This window comes from Centroberyx gerrardi, chromosome 12, assembly GCF_048128805.1.
Source record: "Centroberyx gerrardi isolate f3 chromosome 12, fCenGer3.hap1.cur.20231027, whole genome shotgun sequence".
Lineage (NCBI taxonomy): Eukaryota > Metazoa > Chordata > Actinopteri > Beryciformes > Berycidae > Centroberyx > Centroberyx gerrardi.
In genome coordinates, this window is record NC_136008.1 from 25,556,111 (window position 1) to 25,579,004 (window position 22,894).

At 43.6% G+C, this 22,894-nt stretch overlaps 1 protein-coding gene across 3 annotated transcripts in view; it reads right to left on the reverse strand.

Moving 5' to 3' along the window:
* triob (trio Rho guanine nucleotide exchange factor b) overlaps positions 1 to 22,894 on the reverse strand; it is an 87,843-nt gene that overhangs the window by 34,778 nt on the left and 30,171 nt on the right. For all 3 annotated transcript variants that reach the window (XM_071901285.2, XM_071901283.2, XM_071901284.2), the window contains exons 14-32: positions 17,388 to 17,583; positions 15,126 to 15,292; positions 11,267 to 11,386; positions 9,873 to 9,971; positions 9,667 to 9,759; positions 9,115 to 9,264; positions 8,486 to 8,600; positions 7,883 to 7,998; positions 6,020 to 6,142; positions 5,533 to 5,727; positions 5,187 to 5,302; positions 3,797 to 3,863; positions 3,097 to 3,206; positions 2,847 to 2,916; positions 2,272 to 2,361; positions 1,810 to 1,902; positions 1,513 to 1,624; positions 929 to 1,119; positions 563 to 664 (exon numbers count right to left, since the gene is read on the reverse strand). In XM_071901285.2, the coding sequence (XP_071757386.2) occupies positions 563 to 664; positions 929 to 1,119; positions 1,513 to 1,624; positions 1,810 to 1,902; positions 2,272 to 2,361; positions 2,847 to 2,916; positions 3,097 to 3,206; positions 3,797 to 3,863; positions 5,187 to 5,302; positions 5,533 to 5,727; positions 6,020 to 6,142; positions 7,883 to 7,998; positions 8,486 to 8,600; positions 9,115 to 9,264; positions 9,667 to 9,759; positions 9,873 to 9,971; positions 11,267 to 11,386; positions 15,126 to 15,292; positions 17,388 to 17,583 (2,325 nt within the window). The remainder of the gene's footprint in view (positions 1 to 562; positions 665 to 928; positions 1,120 to 1,512; positions 1,625 to 1,809; positions 1,903 to 2,271; positions 2,362 to 2,846; positions 2,917 to 3,096; positions 3,207 to 3,796; positions 3,864 to 5,186; positions 5,303 to 5,532; positions 5,728 to 6,019; positions 6,143 to 7,882; positions 7,999 to 8,485; positions 8,601 to 9,114; positions 9,265 to 9,666; positions 9,760 to 9,872; positions 9,972 to 11,266; positions 11,387 to 15,125; positions 15,293 to 17,387; positions 17,584 to 22,894) is intronic.

A 22,894-nucleotide genomic window follows, 5' to 3' on the forward strand; every position in this document is an offset into this window, starting at 1 on the left:
ATTTCATTATTATTGACTGAAAATAAATGATGTGTTGAAAAATTACACTGGTGCATTAACATCATTTTAGAAAAGCTTTGCCTATTTACTAGGGATGGGATGATATACAGTATCTAAATTCAGTATATTACAATACAAAAATGTGACAATACGTATCATGGGGCAGAAAAACAACATTTTATTCTGCTGCAGTAATCACAAATGAGACGGCTTGCCCATCACAAGTTCACAAACTCTTCATCCAAATGATATTATTTGCACTTTGTAATGACATTTTTAAATTATTGTTTACATTCTAGCAAGCCAATGCCACTGCTAGAAAGATTTGTGGCTCAGAAATAAACATAAATCTACACTTCACGTCATTCTTCAAATCATATTGTAACATAAGTATATCGTCCCATCTCTACTATTTACGCTTCTCCACTGTTTTAAAATTGTTGGTTTGTTGCTTCAATTTCTCATCACTTTTGTTTGTACAAGGTCAGTGTGCAATCATTGTCATGATAAGAAAAAGAGAAAAGCATCATTTATCATCACTGTCAGTGTCACATGATCATACCTTGAGGACGATCTTGTTGTCAGAGGTAGGGGTCCTGCCCACCCAGAGGGCGAACTTGCAGGGGTCTCCCTCCACGTGCTCCGTCACCCCGAGTTCTGATGTCTGCGGGGGGAAAAAAAAACAAAAACATAGCAGCACAATTAGATGAAAGACTAAACAGAGAGTGCACAGTCAATGCACTTTTAATCTCAAGAGAAGCAATAACCTGCAAACAAATCTGTACCTAAACTAAAAACAAACGACGTGTGAAACCATCGTTCCTTAATTACATTTTCTTCTCAATTGCCTTAATCGGTACAGAAACAGCCTAAACCCTGGGGAACAAACATTACAAGGTAAGAGTCCGTAAAGTAGTAAATTACTTACAAAGAGCTTGCTCTTGTACAGGTACTTGCTGCGCCCGTTGGAGTCTTTCACCTCCTTGCTGAAGACCAGCGACATCTCGAAGAGGAAGAGGTGCCGGTCGCGGCCCTTCCGGATCAGAGTCTTGGGATCCCAAACCTGGAAGGAATCCTGGAGGATCAGCTCTCCCTGGGAGTCGATGTTCCCATCAAACCCTGAGGCAGCGAAGAGAGAAGAGAGAAGAGAGAAGAGAAAGGAGAGAAGAGGAATTTAGGGGTGTTCGCATGCGAGTGTGTGTGTGAGTGGGTGCCAAAAGGAGACGAGTAAAATGAAATAGTTACGGCTGAGTAATTTGTCCTCAACGACTCTTAAAAGTGAGTGACGTGATTCCAATTCATAAACATAACAGAAGAGAAATTTCAATCAATGGCAGCATCAGACTAGAACACACTAGACTTACTAATTTCCAAATTTGTTCATTTTTGTTTACTCCAACCTGCTGGATGACTTCCATGTACAAGTGTATACCAGAGAACCTAATCTTGCGAGTCGAATGAACAGGAGGTAGGTGTGTGTGTGTGTGTGTGTGTGTGTGTGTGAGTACCCACCATCTAGCATGGAGAGGTGCATGGCATCGTTGGCTCTCTTGGGGACACTGAGCATCACCTCCAGACCGTCCTTGATCTCTCCTTTACCTTCCTCACAGCATGTCAGCAACTCCTACAGCAGAAAACACAGAGAGAGGGAAAGAGAGAGAGAGAGAGAGAGAGAGAGAGAGAGAGAGAGAGAGAGAGAGTTGCATCTCTTCCTTGCACATGTTACATTTGTACATTTAAATCCCACCGTTCACCTGCAAATGGGAAACAATCTTTTTTTTTTTACATGTGTATACATGCATGCTGTACCTTGAGAAGCAGCTGGTACTTGGTGATTCTCTGGACTGGTTTGATCAGGTAAGAGGAGATGGAGTTGGCAAGACGATGTCTTTGCTGGATCTCCTGTAAATCCAGAAGACAAACACACAAGTCTTACACAAGCTGAGGTCTCCATAATTCACATTGTGTTCAAACTATAACTGAAGCCTTGAAGAAAAACTGTGAGAGCTCAAAGGGAATTTTTGAACAGCCAATGTGGTTTCATTTGTATTGTCAACCCAAATGGTTTGGACAGTGAATGTTATGTTACTTTCTAGAATTGCATTCACATTTGCATTCACATTTGCATTTAGATTGAGAAATGTGACAACATCGTATATCTGTAAACTAAACTTGTATGACTGATTGTTCATCTAATGGGTTTAATCGATCAAGCATCATCTCGGTTTATCTTGAGTTATCTAAAGTCTAGCAGTATTGGTAGTTACTTACATCAAAGTAGGGTCCAGCATGCTCCAGGATGAGCTGAGTGGAGTCCGGCTTGTTCTTACAGTAGTTCACATACATCTGGAACTTATCAGCCTGAACAGGAGAAACAACATTGATACTTTACTCACAAGATTGATTAAGAGACTAAGATGTAAGATATCTATCATTTGAAAGAAACTGATCCTAACACTTCATTCATCTGTGTTTTTTAAATATTGAGTGATGAATTTGTGCATTTGGGTGCATTTATTTCCCCAAATTAATAAATGGTGTTTTGGAATGAAACCCCTCATTTGGACATGGTTACATATGGACAAAATGTGTGTTTTATTAGAGAGTTGAAAGTGGAGAGAGACAGGAAAGATTGTGGAGACAGAGAGGGGGATGACATGTGACAAAGGTAATAGATTCGAACCCAGAATGCCGTAGGTCACATGATATGCGTCTTAGACCCCTGATCCCCAGTAATAATAACATTGGCACCAATTTGTAATTTGTTGAGGTGTGAAAGTATAATCGCAGTCAGTGGGACATGAATACACACTGAGATGAAAAGTCACGGCTCGCAGTCGTCTTACCCAGGTGACGAAACAATGGCCCACGTCTTCTGGCAACTGCTCATACTTCTCCAGCTCCTTCAGGAAGATACTGTATAGAGACAGACACAAAATTAAAAGGAGGAACAATAGGAAGTTGGGGAACAATTACGCACATTCACTATTCCTGGGTAAAGTGAGATGGGTAATTTAGGTTTTAGATCCAACACCCATTCTCATCTTAGCTGGAAAGAAAGGTGACAGATCACTAGAAGCAAAGTGCTCTACTGACTTGTGATGAAACTCGTAGAGGTCCTGCATGTTGCCGAAGATGATGTGCTCTTTGTTGACGATGCCGGGAGGAATCTCCTCCACGCCGCTGGTCATCTCCCACAGGTACGTCTGGAGAAACACACACCACAGCAGAACTAATTAAAACACACAGAAAACCTGTCAGTGCCTGTCTCAGCTCATTTTGGAGCACCGGATCACCGCCATACATAGTTTAATTCAGTATTCGGTTCCTGAGATACAGATATTTTATGAAACACATACTAATGAAGAGTTAGTCAAGTGGTTCTAATTTAAAGACCCGTCTGGATCTCACACCTCTATCTGTAGCTCACCAAGACCAAAAACATTACCCTGTTTTGCATAAATCAAATAAGCCTTTCACAGAAATAAAGATATTGGTCTGAATGTGACACACTCATTGATTCCCAGCCAAAAATAGAAGCAGTCTAATCTGCCTAACGGTATTTTCAGTGAAGACGGAAGTAGTGGGAAGTGAGAACTATCACTTCATCTGGTTGTACAGTCCCACTGACATGCTTTGCTGCCTGCCTGTTCTGAGCATGTGGTGCTGCTGTGTATTGTAATCAGATTTATTTTTAACTGTGTTTTCCACTCCTGAGTGTGTGAACAGGACCAGTGCTTCTAACCAAACACTTCTCCTGGTGTGTGTGCGTGTGTGTCTCCAGTACAATACTTACATCCATACACTCTCGTAGGTCTCTGACGTAGGCTTTCTCTGTTTGAATCAGCTCAGCCATTATAAATCTGGAAGGAAATGCGCATTGTGAGAAGAGAGGATGCTCAACACGGTTCGGTCTACTTATCAAAATAAAAATAACCCCAAGATAGATGTTTTCAGGTAACGAAATGAGTCCTCAGGGGAAATAGAAGATCAGAATAAACCTCTTTTCCAGTATGCGCTTAGTAATGGCATTAGTAAGCTTGAGTTTTATTGTATTTTCATTAAAAAAACAAAGCTGAGGAGGTAGAACAACTAATTAAAAAGGGCTTATCAAACATTTCACCCCTAGTGTGAAACTGAAGCATCAAAAGAGACCAACAGTTTCTTTGACTCTGCTTAATTGCCTCTACATGTTTTTCTACTGCTGCTGTAGCTTTTGAAATAAGCCGAAGTCTGTAAACTCTTTGAAGGTAGCTTGTGATGGCATGCTGTACTACAGTATTACACAAATATAGCATGACCTGATTATGAAGCTATCACAGCACACGGAAAACAACGGCTCAAACACAGAACCCCGGGGAAAACAGGACCAGGTTCTGAAAGCTGAACGTTGACTTTTAACACTCGTTATTCTGCCTCTGTTGCCGTTTTAAACGATGGTTTTGAAGTTTTAACATGTCAAATAAGAACGTGTGGCAGGAATGTGAATATGCATTAATATTACAGATAAAATACTAAGTTGAGAGCACAGAGAAGATTCGTGGCTTTTATCTTTTGACTTACAATAGCATACAGAGTGCCATTACAATAGGTGGTGATGTAAACAGCATTCTGGAGGCTAATTTAATGCTCTATCATGCATATGTATTAGAACTCACTCTTTCATGTGTTTAATTTATTGATAATGTCTGCTTATGGCTTGTAAACATATGCAATTTAAGAGTTTTTCATGGGCTCTCCACTGTAGAAACTCTCAAAACCCATATAAAACTCATTAGATATGCCATACAGCACCAGGAACACTCAAACAGATTTGAGAGAATTGCTCACAAGGAACCTTGCTGCTCTGTTTCGCCCATAAATTCCATAATTCCATTCTTTTTTACACACTTGACTGCATTTGAACATCTCAAAGTTTTCAGTACGATATATGCTGACATACGCTGGGCAATATGATTGTCAACTCTACACTATCGCTGAAGATTATTCTTCATAACAATAATCACCATATGTGAAATAACAGTGGGTCTACAACTATCGGGCCTGAGCAATATCTTTCCGTACTTTTGCTGGAAATGATTGAATTATTTATCCAGGCATTTTTTCCAGACATGCGTATAGGGACCCTGTGATATATCTTCACTCCTGAGCAGATTGTGTGCCAGTCAAGTGTCTGTTTCACTCACTCTTTCCTCCGCGCCGACTTCCTCTTCTCCTCGTTGAGCTCGTGGGCAGCATCCCTCAGCTTGACCTCTGACCCCGGGGCGCTGGCCGGGATGATGTCCAGTTGTAGATCTTTACTCTGGGAAGACAGAGAGATTATGTCATGCGGCGCTGACAGGCTGAGCCGTGACAGCAGGCGGGGGACCTTTCAGTGTATGTCGAGAGCCGGTGCATCTCAAAAATGAAACGTGCAATGTGTCCGCTTTCTCTTAGCTTCCTCCTCACAATGAATGGAGAAGAATAGATCTGATAGTTGTCCTCTTTTGGGGATTTTTCAAAAGGAGAATCCCTGGAACGGCGGGTACTCACAGCCTTGTTGGAGTCCGACGATATGCCCAGCGCCGTCTCCAGGCAGGTCCGGTATTTGTCCATGCGGAGAGAGAAGTCCCGGTAGCGCTTGTCCACCGAGGACACCCATTTCTTTATCTCCAGGGCGTGGGCGTGGCCCTTGTCACAAAACCCGTCCGCCAGCTGGATCAACAGCTTCACCCGCTCTTTGGTTTGCTGTCGGCGGAGAGCCAGTGGAGAAAGACGGGGAAAGAAAAGCGGCAGAGAGAGAGAGGAAGAGAGAGAGAGAGAGAGAGAGAGTTAGGGATTGGTGTGTTGTTTGATGGATACAATAGCTTGTTCTCCAACACAATAACAGTGACACAGCAACCGGCAGAGAGGACAATGCACTGCCCTGGGAATGGGCCTCACAGCAGACTGTGCAAGCATACAACACAACACAACACAACACAACAAATAGACACACTCTCTCACACACAAGCACAGACATATACACACACACACACACCTTGGCTGTGATCTGGAAGTCTTCGTGCTCTTTCAGCAGCTCCTGTGTGTGGTGGATGCTGGAGCCGGTGGAAGTGTGTGTGGACAGGTAAAACTCTCCGGTGTCGTGGATCCACTCCAGCGCCTGAGGAGAGGAGCAATGACGAGTCAGCACATTTACATTTACATAGGGATTTAACCTACACTCCTATCCAGTGGACTGTTTCTTCAAACACGGATTGGTGGGGATTTAACGCATTGTTGTTTTTCCATTGTTTGGTTTCAAAATCCAACAAGGATAACAAATTATGCTTTTCATAGTTTGCATTAATCACTCCCTCTCAGTTTTACTCAGATGTCCCCTTAATCTTATTCAGAGAAATTCAGTTTCAAGTTAGTATTCATGAATCATCATAATTGTAGTTGCAATTAAGGAGCTGCAGAAACAACAATATGATACAGGGAATTAGTTATTCTGAGTTTAGTTTCTTGCTGACACAGACACGTATCAGCATAAGTTAATGTGAACACATGCTGGAACATGTAGATAAAGCAACTGACACACACACTCTCTCTCTCTCTCACACACACACACATACCTTACACTTCTGCACAAAATCCCTTACAAACATACAGCAACCTAGAATTCCTACTTCTCAAAGTTATTCAATCCCAGATTTCCACTTATTCCAGTTATTCCCTCAATTTCCAGGGTCCTACTTAGTTTTCATTCCTCCTTGTGTAGTTCTTCATAACTGGGCCTGCAGGTGAGTGACCTCATTGGCCAACAGTGGCATAACTGGTCCAGTCAAACTGTGAGAAGACAAGACCTAGAAGAGTTTGGGCCCTGGGGATAAAACCTGGATAGCCCTAGAATAGCCGTGTCCTAGAAACATCTGATGTCATCGGATTTTATTGGCCGGGTGCGCTCCCCTGTGCCTGTGCTGTGCTATCCTTATGCCACAAGAGGGAGCACACTGCCTCATATTTATTTTAGACAGAGCCTCATTTTAACTTTGAGAGTTTGTCCAGGTTGTGCTGTGGACTCCAAAACTGAGAATTGCTGGCTGCAAATACACAACAATTTTGCATCAAAGCTATGATGAAACACAATATTCCAAAAGTCAGCTCAGTTTCTTAGCAATGACCAATAAAGTAGGAATGTGGAGGGATCCCAGCTGGAAACAGCAATGCCCAAACTATCCACGACATTCTTGTATCTTAGAACAATTGCTGATCGGAGGCCTGTTTGCCTTTTAAGTCAGAGTGAAGTATACAGTCATGTGACCTGACCCATCATCCTAGATCAGAACTAGGCCTAAAACTCCTAAAAGTTTTACAGTCTCGAGCCCAGAGCTTCAAATGTTCCTGGAGAGGCATTTTTTCCAATCAGTACTGTCTGAGGGAGAAAATGGGTGGTTGGAAACATATGCTTGGCAACGCTCTGTAATAAGCTCAGTGCCGAAGTTTATTGGGTCACATAATCACAGCTGTCTTTAAGGCTGTCATTGTTGAACGCGTCTGCCAGCCTCCATCACTTCCAATACATTCGCACAGCATCGTTGCTGAGGAATAAAAAGCAGAGGGACAGAGGAACACGGGGAACACTAAAGCGACGACGTGTTTGGCTTAAAAAGAGCGGCAAAACAAGATGTAAGCGGCATGTGTGTGTGTTTGTTGAGTCAGTTCCAGTTGAAATAGGGAGCAATCCTCTGACACTGAGAAGGCTTCATTCTGTTCTAGTTAACTCCGTCGACTAGTGAACAGAATGACACTGATCTGCTTAGCCTTATGTTCCGCTTGCTGCTGATCCTGGCCAGCGTACACACACACACACACACACACACACACACGCGCACACACACACACACACACACACACACACCTGCTTGGCGCTGCGTTCAAACACCACGTATTGCTGGCACTGGTCCAGCCTCCTCTTCCTCATGGTCCAGAAGTGGAGCACTCTGTTCTCTCTCTGCAGCAACTCATTCAAGATGTCTGATAAACACACACACACAAGAGCGCAGTAAATAATTAACATGTTTATCAAGTCAACATTATGCAGGAACATATTGAAAGTCTCAATGAATTTATAATACTGTGAAGAACGAAACAAAAAGGGGATGGAAACAGTTAAGTAAGCAGGTAGTAAATTGCTCAAGATGTCTGGCAAGAACACAAGAAGATAAACAAGTTGATTCAAAATGTCTGGCAAGATAATCCAATGCAATACAGAATCCTATTATGATTCTTATAATCCTTGTTTCCCTGTTAGCTTGCAAGACATATTTGATATCATCGGAAACGGATGCTAAAGTCGACTCTACTTGTACAGGTAAAGACAGAGTTTAAAGGGATAAAAACTCCAAAAATACTGTGAAGAACCGGACAAATTGGACATGGGTAAAAGGCTGAGTAGGTTTCTATTGCACTGGCTGGTGATGACAAGATACAGCAACTATAAAAGTGATTATTGATTACTTACTCTTGACCTGCGTCTCGGGAGCTTTGACGTGGGACAGCATGCCGGGCATGTTGACGCTGTTTCTGTGCAGGTACTTCAGGAAGACATCAGCGTTACGCCTGGCTAACGTACAGGCCTGTCAATATACAGAGGGAGGAGAAACGTTACTTACATACAAGGTCAAAGGTTGATGGTTTCCTTCTGATTTAATTCACAAGGCTTTTAAAAGGAGCCAAAAAGTCAAAGCATTCTTTCAAGTAAAGCAATAGGATAAGAAAACTGAATTATCTTTTGGACGTCATTCAGCATCCAGCACAACAGATGAAATTATCAATACTGAAAATATACTGAGAAATGATGTACTGACTGTAGGGGTGGGACGATATGCTTAACTTAAAAATGTTTGCTGTCAAAAATAAAATTGGTTGACGACAAAGTATGACTGTGCAGAATTATGTTTATTTCTGAGCCACAAATCTTTAATAATATAATGTCAATGGATACTACAGCAGAATAAAATGGAGCATTTTTCTGCCCCACGATACGTATTGTCACATTTTTGCATCGCGATATATTGAATTTCGATATATCGTCCCATCCCTAATTGACAGATAATGCTTCTAATGTTTTCCCATGTCTGTCTCTCTCACCTTGAGGAAGGCCTCTTTCTGCTCCAGGTGCTTGCTGATCATGGGAGTGACGTGGTCCGACTCGCTGTTGGGGCCCAGCTTATCAGCACCACCGCACCAGTCCTCTTCTCTCTTGTACTCCTGCTCCAGGCTTTCCAACACACTGCACACCTGGAACACAGACAAACATCAAACTCCTGCTCCCCTAATGCAACAGCGGTCTTCTCTCTTATACTCCAACTACTGCAAAATCCTTTAGTGCAACCCTAACCACTTCTATTTTTTTCTCATAGTCCAGGTCCAGACTTTCCAGGTCACTGCACACTGATATATGGACACGGATATACACAAAGGAGAGTGTAATTCCCATAATCCAACACCAGTCCTGTTCTTTCAGATACTCCTGCTCCGAATTCACTAGCAACACTCAAAACACCTGTTTGAGCCAGATCCCAAAATAAAAAAAAGCCCATAAACTCTCACCTGTCAGGACTCATCAGGTACAGCTGAGCAAGAATTCTCACAGCTTTTACACACATACACACACACTCACATATGCAAACACACAAGTACCTGTTCGGAGGTCTTGTAGAAGGCCACGGAAGCGTTGACCAGCTTGAGCCTGTCCTCCATCTTCAGCATCAGCTGCTGCCAGTGGTCTGCCACCTTCACATCAAACAGGACAATCGAGTTTACCACTTCCAGCTACAGCCAAGTGTGTTTTAGACGATTTCACAAAGCTTTACACTGAGATATGTGACACCGTAAGAGAGCGCTACCTTTTCTGCGCAATCTCTGATCATGTCCATGTCGTAGTGGTTGGCCTGGAGCAAGGCCTCAGCCTTCTGCTGCACCTGCAGTGCACTCTGGTGGGTTTTCTACATGGGGGAGAGAGGGGTGGGGGGTGGGGAATGAATTCAAGAGTTAGTTGAGTCTCTGTGTCTCAATGATTGCTTTGGAAATAAGGCTTCAGCTTCAGTCTGGCGGGGAGGAAAGGGGCTGGAGAGCAACGGAGACACGGCAAAATAAATAAATACAGTGTCTGATTATAGCCGTGTCACACAGATCGGCCTGCAGCGAGCACTCTGGAGAGGAAATGAGATAGGGCGGCAAAAAAAAAAAAACGAGACGGTATCTGGTAATTTTTGTGTCATGGTGGTTAGCCTGGGGAAGGGCTTCTGCCCCGTCGCTGGAGTACAGCACTTTCGGGAAGGAAAGCAGAGGGAGATAAAGGAAGAACGAAGGGTTTGGTGACGTTTTCCCCCTCTGCGGCACCAGTAGGGTACGCTCAAGGAGGAGAGGAGCAGGGGATGAAAGGAAGGATGGATGGAGGAGAGGAGGGAAGGATGAAAAGGAACTAGAACTACTCTCGTCACACTGGACCCATTTTGTGTATTAGGGACTTTGGTTATAGCGTGCATATGAAAATTCCAGCCGCACATACAATATGCATGGTGAAATTAAAGTAATAATCATAAACAGAGCTTTTCTCCTGGGTGTGTGTCTTTGTGTGTGTGTGTGTGTGTGTGTGTGTGTGTGTATGTGAGCTCTGTAGAAGTAGGTCAGGTACAGGCCTGCATTAAAATGAGCCAGGCTCCAGAGAGTTCAAAGGAGATGTGCCCCGCATAATCAGTGGTAAAGAGAGAAAGGACATGAAGAAGGGAGGTAAGCAGAGAGAGAGAGAGAGAGAGAAGAAAGAAAGAGAGAAAGAGGGAGAGATACAAGTTATTCATAATTCCATTTCATGTGTGACTGGTGATGAGGACGGGAGGCAGCGCAAACATCAGGCGTGGACCCGCATTTTAAAGAGCTTCGGAGAGGCAAAAGGTTGAGGGATGAGGGGGAAGAGTGGGAATCAAGGAGATGCAGAAGTGGTGGAAGATGAGAGAGAAGGGAGATGAAGAATGGAGGTGAAAAAGGGGGGGGGTAAAAGGGAGAGGAGGGGGAGTAAAGAGCTGAATCAAGACACACATGAAGAAGGGGAAGACGATAGAGAGCGGAAAAAGGAAGGAAAATACGCAACTGGAAGTGAAAAATGGACGAATGAACCAGGTTATTAATTAAATTATTAAAGATGGCTGACTCCTGGTGTGAGATCATTACCTCGTCCTATAGTACAAAGCACATGGAGAACACACAATAAGTGAATGGAGTTTTGTTTTTGTTTTTTTACCTCTATGGCATGTTGGAATTGCTCGTGCTCCTTCTGCAGTTGTTCGGCCTCTTGTAATGAACTGGCTGTGATCAGACCAGCGTTCAGCATGGACTCCCCATTACGGATCCAACCGAGCACCTACAACACACACACACACACACACACACACACACACACACACACACACACACACACACACAGGTCAGACTTTTTATTCCAGATGATTACAAAGCATAGACATATACAGTCACATATATATATATAGAGTCACTCAAACTTGGATCAAGACATAGAGCAACAGAGCTCTATTTCACAGCCCAGCCTCCATGCACACTTAACATATGACCCTCACCCCCCCCCCCCCCCCCTCCCCATACACACGCACAACATATTGCAATAAACACTAACCCCACTTCCAGCCCACACATAAAAGACCATTAATCAGTTCAGGGAGTCTACCAATGTGATGTCACCCATTACCTAACCCATTTCTCTCTCTCCAACCCACCAACCCCCCCAAGGGAAAAAAAAGCTTCAATTAGGGTTTAAAATCTGAATGTGGCTTCAAATCGCTCCAAATAGTGTTTCACATAGGCTTAATATCCAAAATTCAATATTCGCAATGCTGTCCAGCCAAAATATCGCAATATACGATATTTTGGTGTAATTTGCACGGGAAAATGGGCTGATTGTGGAAAAGGGAACCCACTTGAAATAAAATTATTATTTGTAGTTTTTAGTTGTGATCTACGCAACACAAGGTGCCGTGGAAAATATCGCGATATTTCAGCCCAGGCCTATATTTTCACTATGTATGTCTAAACAAACTCAAATGTGGACACGTCACTCGCAAGACAACATAATCAACGACTGTCCAGGTCTGTACTGCGCCCAACCAATTTCTCACTCTCTCCTCTCTGCATCTTCTCTGTCGCCCCATTTTCTTCCTCCTCTACCTCGATCACCCGTTTACTGTTCTCTCTCCAAGCGCCCCTCCTCTCCCCCCCCTTTTTCTGTCTCTTCTCATATCCTTTCTCCACTGTTTCTCCAACCCTGACACCTCCTCCTTCCCTCGCATTCCTCTTGCTCTTCCCCTCTCTTTCAATCCCTCGATTCTCTTCAAACCTCACCCCACTGACAATTCCCCCCCTCCCTGCTCTAATCGCTTTTATCCCACACACCTCCTTTTATTTTTCTTTCCCCCTTTCTCCCCAATCTCTTCAACAAACACCCCCCCCCCCACCCCATCCCCACCCCCCGCACACACACGCATACATGCTCGCACACAAAATCACCTCTGTATCTTCATCTATACCACTTGTGCTACTCTCTTTCACACTATCATTTTAACCCCTCCTCAAAAAAGACACTCACACACACACACACACATATTTCTGTACACCTAGTTCTAGCTGAAGGGTAACATTCCATACAGTCTGCCCTCAGAGACTCCTCTCTCTCTCTCTCTCTCTCTCTCTCTCTCTCTCCCTCTCTGACTCAGCATGCACACCTGCTGTGTGGGTGACAGGCAGCTCTGCAAATGAAGCTTGGCTGTAAAAGTGATGATGCAACACAAGCCTGACTCCTGTTTTTCAGCTACTTCACCAGGACCGATGTTTTCCATTGCGTCTGCAATGTCCCAAGTCTGTGCTCAGGAGAATCACGGGTGTCAGCTACTGAAACTATCTGGGTTTTTTGCATGCACACATGCCATTATGTCCTAACCCTAATGTGCATGCACAAACACACACACACACACACACACACACACACACACACACACACACACACACACACACACGAGTATGGTATGGTACACCATTAGATTTACATAATATATTCAAATGTTAAACCCCACCACTACAAGCCTGACCTTAACCCTTACCTTTACTTACTTTTATCTTTATTATAACTCTTGCTCTAATCCTAATCCCCACTCCTAAACTGAGCCATTATCCTAATGAGATCCAGAAAACAGTCCTCACAAGTGGACACTGTTAGTTTTGGGACATTTGAATCCAACAAGATAGTAAAAATCAGATCACACACACACACACACACACACACACACACACACACACACACACACACACACGATAGCAATAACAGGGCATGAGTAATCTCTGGCCCTGGACAACAGTCCGGGACATTTATAAATAAATAAGCGCGGGGCAGAAATACACACGGTATGATTAACAGATGATGGTTGTGCCCTACTTTTGTCTTACAGGACCGCTTTATTTTCCCAGCATTCAGTGTGGAGGGGTGTACTGGTGGGGCATTCCCATGTGAGGCATTGGATGGCAGAAACAGTTTATTTTAGTTCATGATGATCGCTGGAGGTCATCTCAAAATATTGATTTCAATGAAGCCACTTCTCCAGTAAATCTCAAAAAACTCGAATAACCGTAGCTACTGTGCAGAATCACAGTGGTTTCTGTAACATGCTATTTGTGGCAGAGGAACAGTCCATAGCAAGACATATAATATATATAATATAATATAATATTGCCTATCTGTGAGTGGACGAGCTGTGTAAAAAATCAATAACACGAGTCATGATCATAGTAGGCCTATCATACCTGTGTCTCATATTTGATGCCAGTGTATCTTCTGAATTGGTTTGCAGCAGCGGTGTTTGGGGGTAATTTTGGTTATTTTACTCTTGATTCCATGTCTGACCCCATGTTGGTCCCAATTCTAGTGCAGGTTGAAGCATTAAAGCTCTTCTTATTTGGCTCTATGTTTGTTTTTGTTTTGCTAGGAAATCGATCCAGGCTATGTTGCAATGTTAAGCTCCACATAGCCAATTTTCTTGTTGTGATTGCACGCGACTACTGAAGGAATATAGGGAAGGAAACGCCAGTTGACTCGCTCTTCACTCACACAACAATAAGCCAAGAAATTGTGTCTCTTTCCCAATGTCATCTCTCCTTCTCCCTCCCTATCCCTCCAGTCAGTTTCTCTCTACATCATTTATTTTCTTCTTCTCTCCCTTCATATCTTTCCCTGTCTCCCTACACCTTGGCTGAACCTCCCATATTTCATCCATTTCTTTCCTCTCTGTCTTTGCCCCAGAGAGAGAGAGAGAGAGAGAGAGAGCGAGAGAGAGAGAGAGAGAGAGAGACAGTTTGTTGACACAGGATGAGTCATCTAGCCATGGTCATGTACAGACAGAACGCATTCTAGCCCTTTAGCACTTCAACACACACTGCTGTTGCATCACGGTACTCTGGAGCAATGTATGGGCAGAGTGTGGGTCTGTCTTTCCACATGCCTCTTACAGCTTGCCCTGGGTCTGTAAATGAGAAAGCATTACATATAGCCCTGGGTGTGTTTGTTTATGAGTCCCAGCACATGTGAGCACTCGTGTGTGTGTGTGTGTCACACAGAATCCACCTTATAACCTCCTGTTTAACATACTGTACACAGGTCTCCACTTGTGTGTACGTGTATGTGAGCATTTACCAGTTTGACCCATCTGTGTGTTTGTGCGTGTTTTCCTGCATGTGTGTAATTGCACATGCATGTGTGTAATTGCACATGCATGGATCTGTGTGTGTGTATGTGTGCACGTACAGTACATGCGTATGTCTGTATATGAATATATGAGTACTAAACTTTTGTTAATCTGCCATCGTTCTATTTAACATTTAATTTTGCTTTGAGGCTCCAAAATGTTTCAGCTAACCCGAGTAAAAAGCAGACGTCATGACAATAATACAGGGATTATTCTTTCATAAGTGAAAAGCCTCGCCCTTCTTGTTTTTTAGAGTGCATTCAAAACCCCATAACCGCCTTCCTATCACTGCCTGGACGCTGCATCATGTGTGCCCCCCGCAACGCTCTCTTCTCCTTTTCTTCATGGAGTGTTTACCTGTTTGACCTCAGCCTGCAGGTGCCTCAGCTGGACGCACTGCTCCAGGTGTCTCCTGTGCTGCTCTGCCGCCAGGTCCAGCTCCTGCTGCTTCTCATGGAGAAACTCCAGCAGGTCCTGGACCCGGGTGGCCATGTCCACATCTCTGTCACACAGCAGCTCCACACCTGCACACAGAGAAGATATATGATATAGGGGTGGGACGATATATCGAAATTCAATATACCGCAATACAAAAATGTCTTTCTCTTTTTCATTCTCAACTGTTATTGACTCAGGTGAATGGGTGGAAGGTGGAGAGAGATATTAAGAGATTCTGCCCGCATCTCTGCCACATGCTGATTCCACATCCATGAAGGCAGAGGGAGAGGCAGAAAATACATATTTCATGAATGTCTGCTCTTTGTTATCTGCATCTATAGGGAGAGAGACGGCAGCAGGGTGGATAGAGATATTTATATTTAAAAAAAAACAGTCATAATTCTTTTGACTGAGAACAGGACCGAGGAGTAACTGGATTAAACATGGATGGCATGCGTTCACACCTGCAAATTAATAATGCGCTATTGCTTTAATGTTATGTACACAGGCCTATCTCTACATTTTTAATCACACGGCAAAACTGACATCTGGATATATGCAGTGCATAAAGAGTCATTAATAATGCACTTAACAATAAAAAGGGAAACCGTGCAGAGAATATAGTGCTGATTTAAAATTATTTCTCAAAAGCATTTCCCGCACAAACGTTTCATGGCAAACGCTGGCATAATCTGTACTCACATTTTAGTCCTGCGTTCCAGAGCAGCATTGTGTGCCAGGGGTGATGCTAGCTGCAAGGCCGGCCCTGCTAGATAGCCACTGTGCTAGCTCTCGCAGCTCTATCATGAAGCTAGCCATGTGGCTAGCTGTAGCCCTGCAGCTGGCTGACTATAGAGCCAGATTTGTGCATAACGTCAGCTAAATTTGCACTGTGACAATCTGCCTGTTTCTCTGAGCTCTGCAGAGCAAAAGAGGCGTGGTCCGGGTCATCTAAAAAATGCATTTCGGTGTGTGTGCGCGTGTGTGTGTGTGTGTGTGTGTGTGTGAGTGTGAGTGTCTTGCACAACAGTGGTTTTAACCAGGCAGCGAACATGAGTCTAAAGGATTAAGAGGCAAAATCTGTCTGGCAAAGCGGGCCTGCTGCTCTGCTGGCCTCTCCTTCCTTCCCTCCCCCCTCTTCCCCTCCATTTCTTTCTCATCAATCCTTGCCTCCTCCCTCGCTCCCTTCCTCCTCCATCACCTTACTCAGTGAGACTCCCTCTCCCTCCCACCTGTGCACCATCCCTCCTCCTCCTCTCTCTCAAACTCTATAAATTTAACCTACCCCAGTTTTCCCTCCCCTACCGACACTGTCTTATCGCCACACATCCTCTCTGCAGTTTGCCTACTTCACCCTACTTCCACTTTAATTTAGTTCAAATCAAGCTAAACTCACTCTCTGATACACAAACCCCCCCCCCCCATCCCCCCAACAAGTTGAGTTGTGGAGTTTACAGACTCTCCTCATTTTGCTGTCCCAAAGCACTCGCTGCTCTACTTTTCTCTTCTCTTTCTCCTCACCGTCCTCTTCCTTTCCTCCTCCTCCTCCTCCTCCTTCCTCCACCAGCTCTGTGCCATTGACCTGACTTGATCTCTCTGATCCTCTGTATAGCCGCTAGGCTGACAGCGGCTGTCTGGGTCACATGCATTATAAACTAAGATTTAACAAGACTCACACTTCCAGTAATATGCAGTTCAGGACTGGATTTTGTGCACTTGGGTGTGTGTGTGAGCACATGCTTGTGTACTGTACCTACGTATGTGTGCGGTGCATGTAGCTTTGTAGCAACCGATAATGTAATAACTGCCAGATAATGTAATGATAATGTAATAAAATGTCCCTCTAAGTGAGTCGAACATGTAATAAAAGCCATTAATGTAATAAATTGCCGGATAATGTAATAAAATCTCCTGACCAATATTGTAATAACTTTTTTCCAATAATGTAATAAACTATAAAATTATATGGCAGTTATTACATTATAGGGTTATAACTTTTTTTTAACCTATAATGTAAAAATATTGACTAATAACATAATAGATTCTGATGGGAGATTAACGAATTAACGGCTTTTATTACATTTTTGACTCACTTTTTGCATTCGGCAGTTATTACATGATTGGTTGCTACAAGCCTGCATGTGCGCATGCGTGTGTGTTTGTCTGTTCCCCGTCACTCACCGGAGGCCTGGACCTCGGTGACGTACTGCAGCAGCTCCTGTCCCTGGTGGATGACGTCGAAGGTGAGGTTGTTCATGGTGAGTGCCTTGTCCGCGTGGTGCTGCAGCCGCTGCTCGGCCAGCGTCAGGTCCTCCGTGTCAAACTCGCTCATCTGCTGCGACAGCTCCTCGTTCCATGACTCCAGGTCCGAGATGATCTGAGAGGGGGGGGGGGAGAGGGGAGAGGGAGAGAGAGAGACAGAGAGAGAGAGGGTAAAGTAGTCATAAAATCTGCGGTGATATGAGAGTCAAGAGATCATAAACTTGCAGATCGCTAGGTTTGAACTGAAGACACTGAACATAATTACATGCTGATATACAGAAATGACTTTCACAATCAGGATCATTAATTCTCAATTTCAAATTCTCCTTCCCACCCGCACACAGACACGCACGCACACACACACACACACACACACACACACACACACACACACACACTCACACTCAAAGGAGTCTACACACTATATTCTACACAATCACAGCAAAATATCGCAATGCCATCTTATATGATTATGAGAGAATTATGAGACTACCAGGTCAAACTGTCTCTTGCTGTATCCCAAACACCCCAGGCTGTCATAAAAAGTGATAACATATTACAATGGTGACTGCATGGCTGGTGAAGCAGACGCACTGAGATGTCGGCGCTTGTCTCGGAGTGCCCACGCAGACTGAATCACCATACCAGGGGCACCTGAATCCTGGCACCTTCCAGCTCTGTTCTGTCAGTGTTTCCCTGTACCAAGTCGGCAGGTCTAGTCTAGGCTTTCAAGCTTGCTTTGACCAAAGCCAACTATCTGGAAAGAGTTACGCCTTTGAAATCAGCGGGTCTCTGACAGTTCCCAGTGCTTCCTGATAGAATGTTGAATGAGCTAATGTTGCCCGGCAACAAAAACAATTTGCAGAGTTTCAGCAGAAAACTGAACTACTGGTGGCACAGTCTGTTAATGGGAAAGCTGGTGCTGTAGTCGAGGTTAACCACTAATGCACAGATCGTACCCTCCTCTTGCTCTGGGGCATACAGAGTTCACCATTCAGCCAAACTGTCATTAACTTAAAGCATGACCTAAGGCTTGTGCTGTCAAGCCTGCTATTTACAGTACTGTGGCCACAGCATGATTCATGAAATACAAAACTGATTAAATAGCAACACTCCTGCTCTCCGCTACTTCAGTGATATGGGCTTGTAAATCACACTTCCACTAAAGGCTAGACACTGGTGTCTGGGTCACATATCAACCCAACATTCAGCTGCTCTGTAACCTTATAAGCTAATGTAAAGAATGTGTCAGATAGAAATGTGCGGCGTTACCATGCTCCGACAACTGGACGTCTACGAGGATTACATGTAAGTAATGGGAAGATGTCATACATGTGATGCAGAAGCTCATCAACAGTGGGTAAAACCTGATCTGAGTATGAAGCTGCTTTGACAGCTGTCCTCATCCATTCAGACATTGCGAGTGTAATCTCTTGTGTCTTGCAAGACCTCCAACAATGGAGAAAATGAAGTGAGAGTGACTTAAGGAAAGGAAAGTCCAGCGTGGCGCCGACTCCGTGCGAGACAGATAGAGAAAAGAGAGAGGTGTGTGTGTGTGTGACTGGCAGAGAGTGCTGAGATTCCTAAAGCGAGACAAAATATCTGTATGAGAATGCGCTTCTCTCCGGCCTTGCCAGTTTTAATTTCCTCTCTGCCTCTCCAGCTCTAACCCCGGCTGCGGCTGACGCGGTCCTGTCCAAGTCTGCGGATAGAGCATGATGAGAGCAGGAGACAGGGGTGTGAGTGATTCACACTGCAACCATACACTGCTGGACTTAGGGTTAGGGAATAACCTGAGGATGGTGCTGCATTTAAGTAATAACATATGAGAGGGAGTGCTATCATGGTTATTGATACCAATGTGCTGCAGATGAAGGAACAAGGCTGCAGGCTGAGATCTTGTATTTTATTGGTCTTATACATTATGTACTACACAACATTTTTACAATAGCATCAAACTTTAAACAAAGATACCATTCAAACTAAGTATAGCTACTTCCATATCTTCTTTTAAACGTCAACTAAAAACGCATTTCTAAACAAGCCTTTGATTGATATTTATTCTATTTTATTTTTTTATTTTTCTATCTTTTTATCTTATTTAATTTTACTTTCTATTTATTTTATCAGTTATTTTACATTGTTTCCTTGTTGTCACTGTCTAAGCACTTTGTAACCATGTTAAGAAAAGTGCTATATAAATATAATAAAAATAAAAAATATAAAGTTATTATTATTATTAAAGATCAAATAATTTAATAATTTCATTTTGGTCCTCTGTCAACAAAAAAATTGTTCCCCTTTGCCAAGTAATAAACTTCCTTGCTTGCTTGGAACAAAGTGAATTAACAAAGTGTAAACAAGGCGGAGTGATACCGTTCGAGTTATGAGGTAGTTTATAGTTTATAGTTTATATATTGTGGTTAGAAGCATTCATGAATGCCTCTCGTCCAATCAAAACCCGTGGTTGGAAACGAGCATTGTACAATATTGTGTACTGCTTTATCCCAATGTGTTCTCTATGTCTGAGTCTGTGGAGGAGAGTAAAGCTGTGGGTGGAGGTGTTTCCGTGCCTGAGATGGTTACTCTGTGAATTGTAGATGCACACAAGTTGCCGATAAACAACTGTCGCCGTGCCCTTGAGTGTTTTTGCTGGGTGGAATATTGAAAAAATCTAAAGCAGCAACACAATTGCAGCCGAGAACAATGAGGTCTGTGTCAGTCAGTCAAAACAAAACCAAACACAATCTCAACAACCCTCTTTGTGTCTGATTCTTTCTCTCTCTCATACAAAAACTCTGTTTACTCAGTTTCGTTTGATAGGAAAAAACTGTGTTTCTCTCTCTCTCGCTCATTATTTACAATGTAACTGTCTGATTTAGTGGCAGCCTATTATTTTCACATCACCGCCAGGACTTCAACCTCTCAGCCTGTGGACTAAAACACTCACAGAGCCAATAATAACCAACATGGAAACACAACAGAATCCATATGCATCTATCTATTTATCTTATATGTGTAGCCAGTATCTCACACATAATATAAAAGTTCAGCAACAGTAAGCTATTAAAGCTTTTGTCACCACTCAAATGAACCAATCAGCAACTTCATGTCTTCTTCTCTGTTTTCTCTCTTATGTTCTTGACTGTTAACACCAGATCTAAACCCTCAACCAGAACCAAACAAATCCAATAAGGATCAGGATCATCTGCAGTTCTATTCAAATCATCGCTGTGAAAAAGTGCATTGTACCTGTTCCTCTGCACTGAGCAACAGTAAGTATGTGATGGCAGGTGGAACCTCCTCTGCTTTATGCTCACAGACGGCTTCTTTCTACCTGTCAACTAGCGCAGTAGGGAAGCAACAGTAGCAGACCTGCTGAGTTCTCTTGGAGCTCAATACCTCCACACAGGAAGCACATGGGCTGGCTTCACAAACTTGGATTTTGCTTTATAGAATTCCTCTAAGTGGAGATCTCCATCCTCTTTTTTTCAGTCTTGGACGAGGTTTATCGCATGTCCATGAAAGCCGTTTTATCTGTGTTGTCCGCCACCACAAAGCGACCATAATACTGTTAATTCTATTTTAGAACTGCTGGGTTCTTAGACCCACAGAACTTGAATTAATAAGTTCTGCGCTTAGACTGCTTCCCCGCTGAATATGCCTACAACGGTAGTCAGATAAACTGCTTTAGTGAAAAAGAGTCTAATCCTCTCCCCAGGCAGAAAGGAGTGTCTTGCTTTCTTTACAACAAAGTAGGAATTCTGGATTCACCAGATAAAATCTCCTCCATGCAGCGAGACACGGCTGTCTTGGCCACCGGTACAGAGTAAACTGAGTTATCAAGCTCTTTCAGCGCAGATTAAAATCCCCTTCTCTGGCAACAAAGCAGGAACTTACCAGGCACCCATTTCCACTCTGCTCTCCTCTCCTCTTACAGTTCAGTAGAATGCCCTCCGTGTGCAGAAAGACCATCTCCACCAGCTACCAGCGCTACGAAAACCACCTACTAACTCTGAGCATGTCTCTCCTTCTCAGCGGTGTGCAGAGAGACAGGGATCAACTCTGTGAGACAGTGGATGTCTCACCTCAGCCCTCACCTCCAACACACACCCCCATACAAGCCAGGAGGGAGTGTCACAGGGCGTGTGTATTTGTCTGAGTGTGCGTGCGTGAGTGTGTGTGTGTGTGTGTGTATGTGTGTGGGCAGGGAGTGGAGGGAAACAAATGTCTCCTCCACCCACCTTCATGCCCCAGCACTGTGTCATACCAGGCTTGTGTATGTGTGTCTGTGTGTGTGTGTGTGTGTGTGTGCTTCTGTGTTGAGTGATTAGTAGAATCACCAGCATTGCCTGAGCTGATGTGAAGCGCTAATGTAAGACTTAACTGTTCTTCTGGCTCAACAACGCTGACACAACAGACTTGAAATCAACCGCTGAACTGCTATTGCCACACAGTGAGGCAGAATGAATGTATGGACAAACACCTACTACAGCACCATGTACATTTTTACAGGGATAAATTCAGCGATTCTGGACCTATATAGAGTAACTTGTCTCTTACATACCTGTAGTATGGGACCCGCAGATAATATTGGCTCCAGAGTCAGCTGTCGGTCGAAACAGTGAGCTCCTGTTGCTAGCATCTTGCTGCTAACAATGAGATTTGTTATAATATCTACAAAAAAGCCAATCTGTGAAAAACAATATGGCGTCCAACCTACATATTCACAGCCTGGAAAGCAGCAGCACCGCACCATTTCAAGTCGATCGTCTTCTACCAAACTCTACTGTTTACATTCTGACCTGGCCGTCCAAAATTAGATCACTCCGCCAGTAATGCACTTTCACCCAACAGCAGTCTATGCTGCGGCGGAGAAAACTAGTTCTGTGATTTCCTGATTAGTGAAAGTGTGCGTAATGACGGAATTGTGTCATGTTTACTCTCAACTCCCCTGTGGAGCCACACATGGCTTTTTTGAAGATATTTTGACAAACCCCATTTGGACTCATTGTTAGCAGCAAGAGGCAACAGGAGCTCACCGTTTCAACCGACAGCTGACTCTGGAGCCAATATTGTCTGAGTCCAAGTACTACAGGTATGTAAGAGACAAATTATATATAGGTCTAAAATTGCTGAACTTATCCTTTAAAGGGGGTTGTTGTGGATGTTTCCCCTCTATTCATCCAAAGATGGAGTCTATCTGAGTCAGGTTTGGCAGAAATGAAGACAAATAACACTGACATGATTGACAACCATGCCATTAAAACCATAAATGGATTTTGTGGTTCCTAATCCATATCATAAATTTCCTCAGCATGTAAAGGAACACATAATCTTTTACTTTCAGGGGGGAAAAATACAGTTCCAAGGTTCTTACGCGGCACTGGTGATGTGATTGTTATTGAATGCCATTTCCCCACACA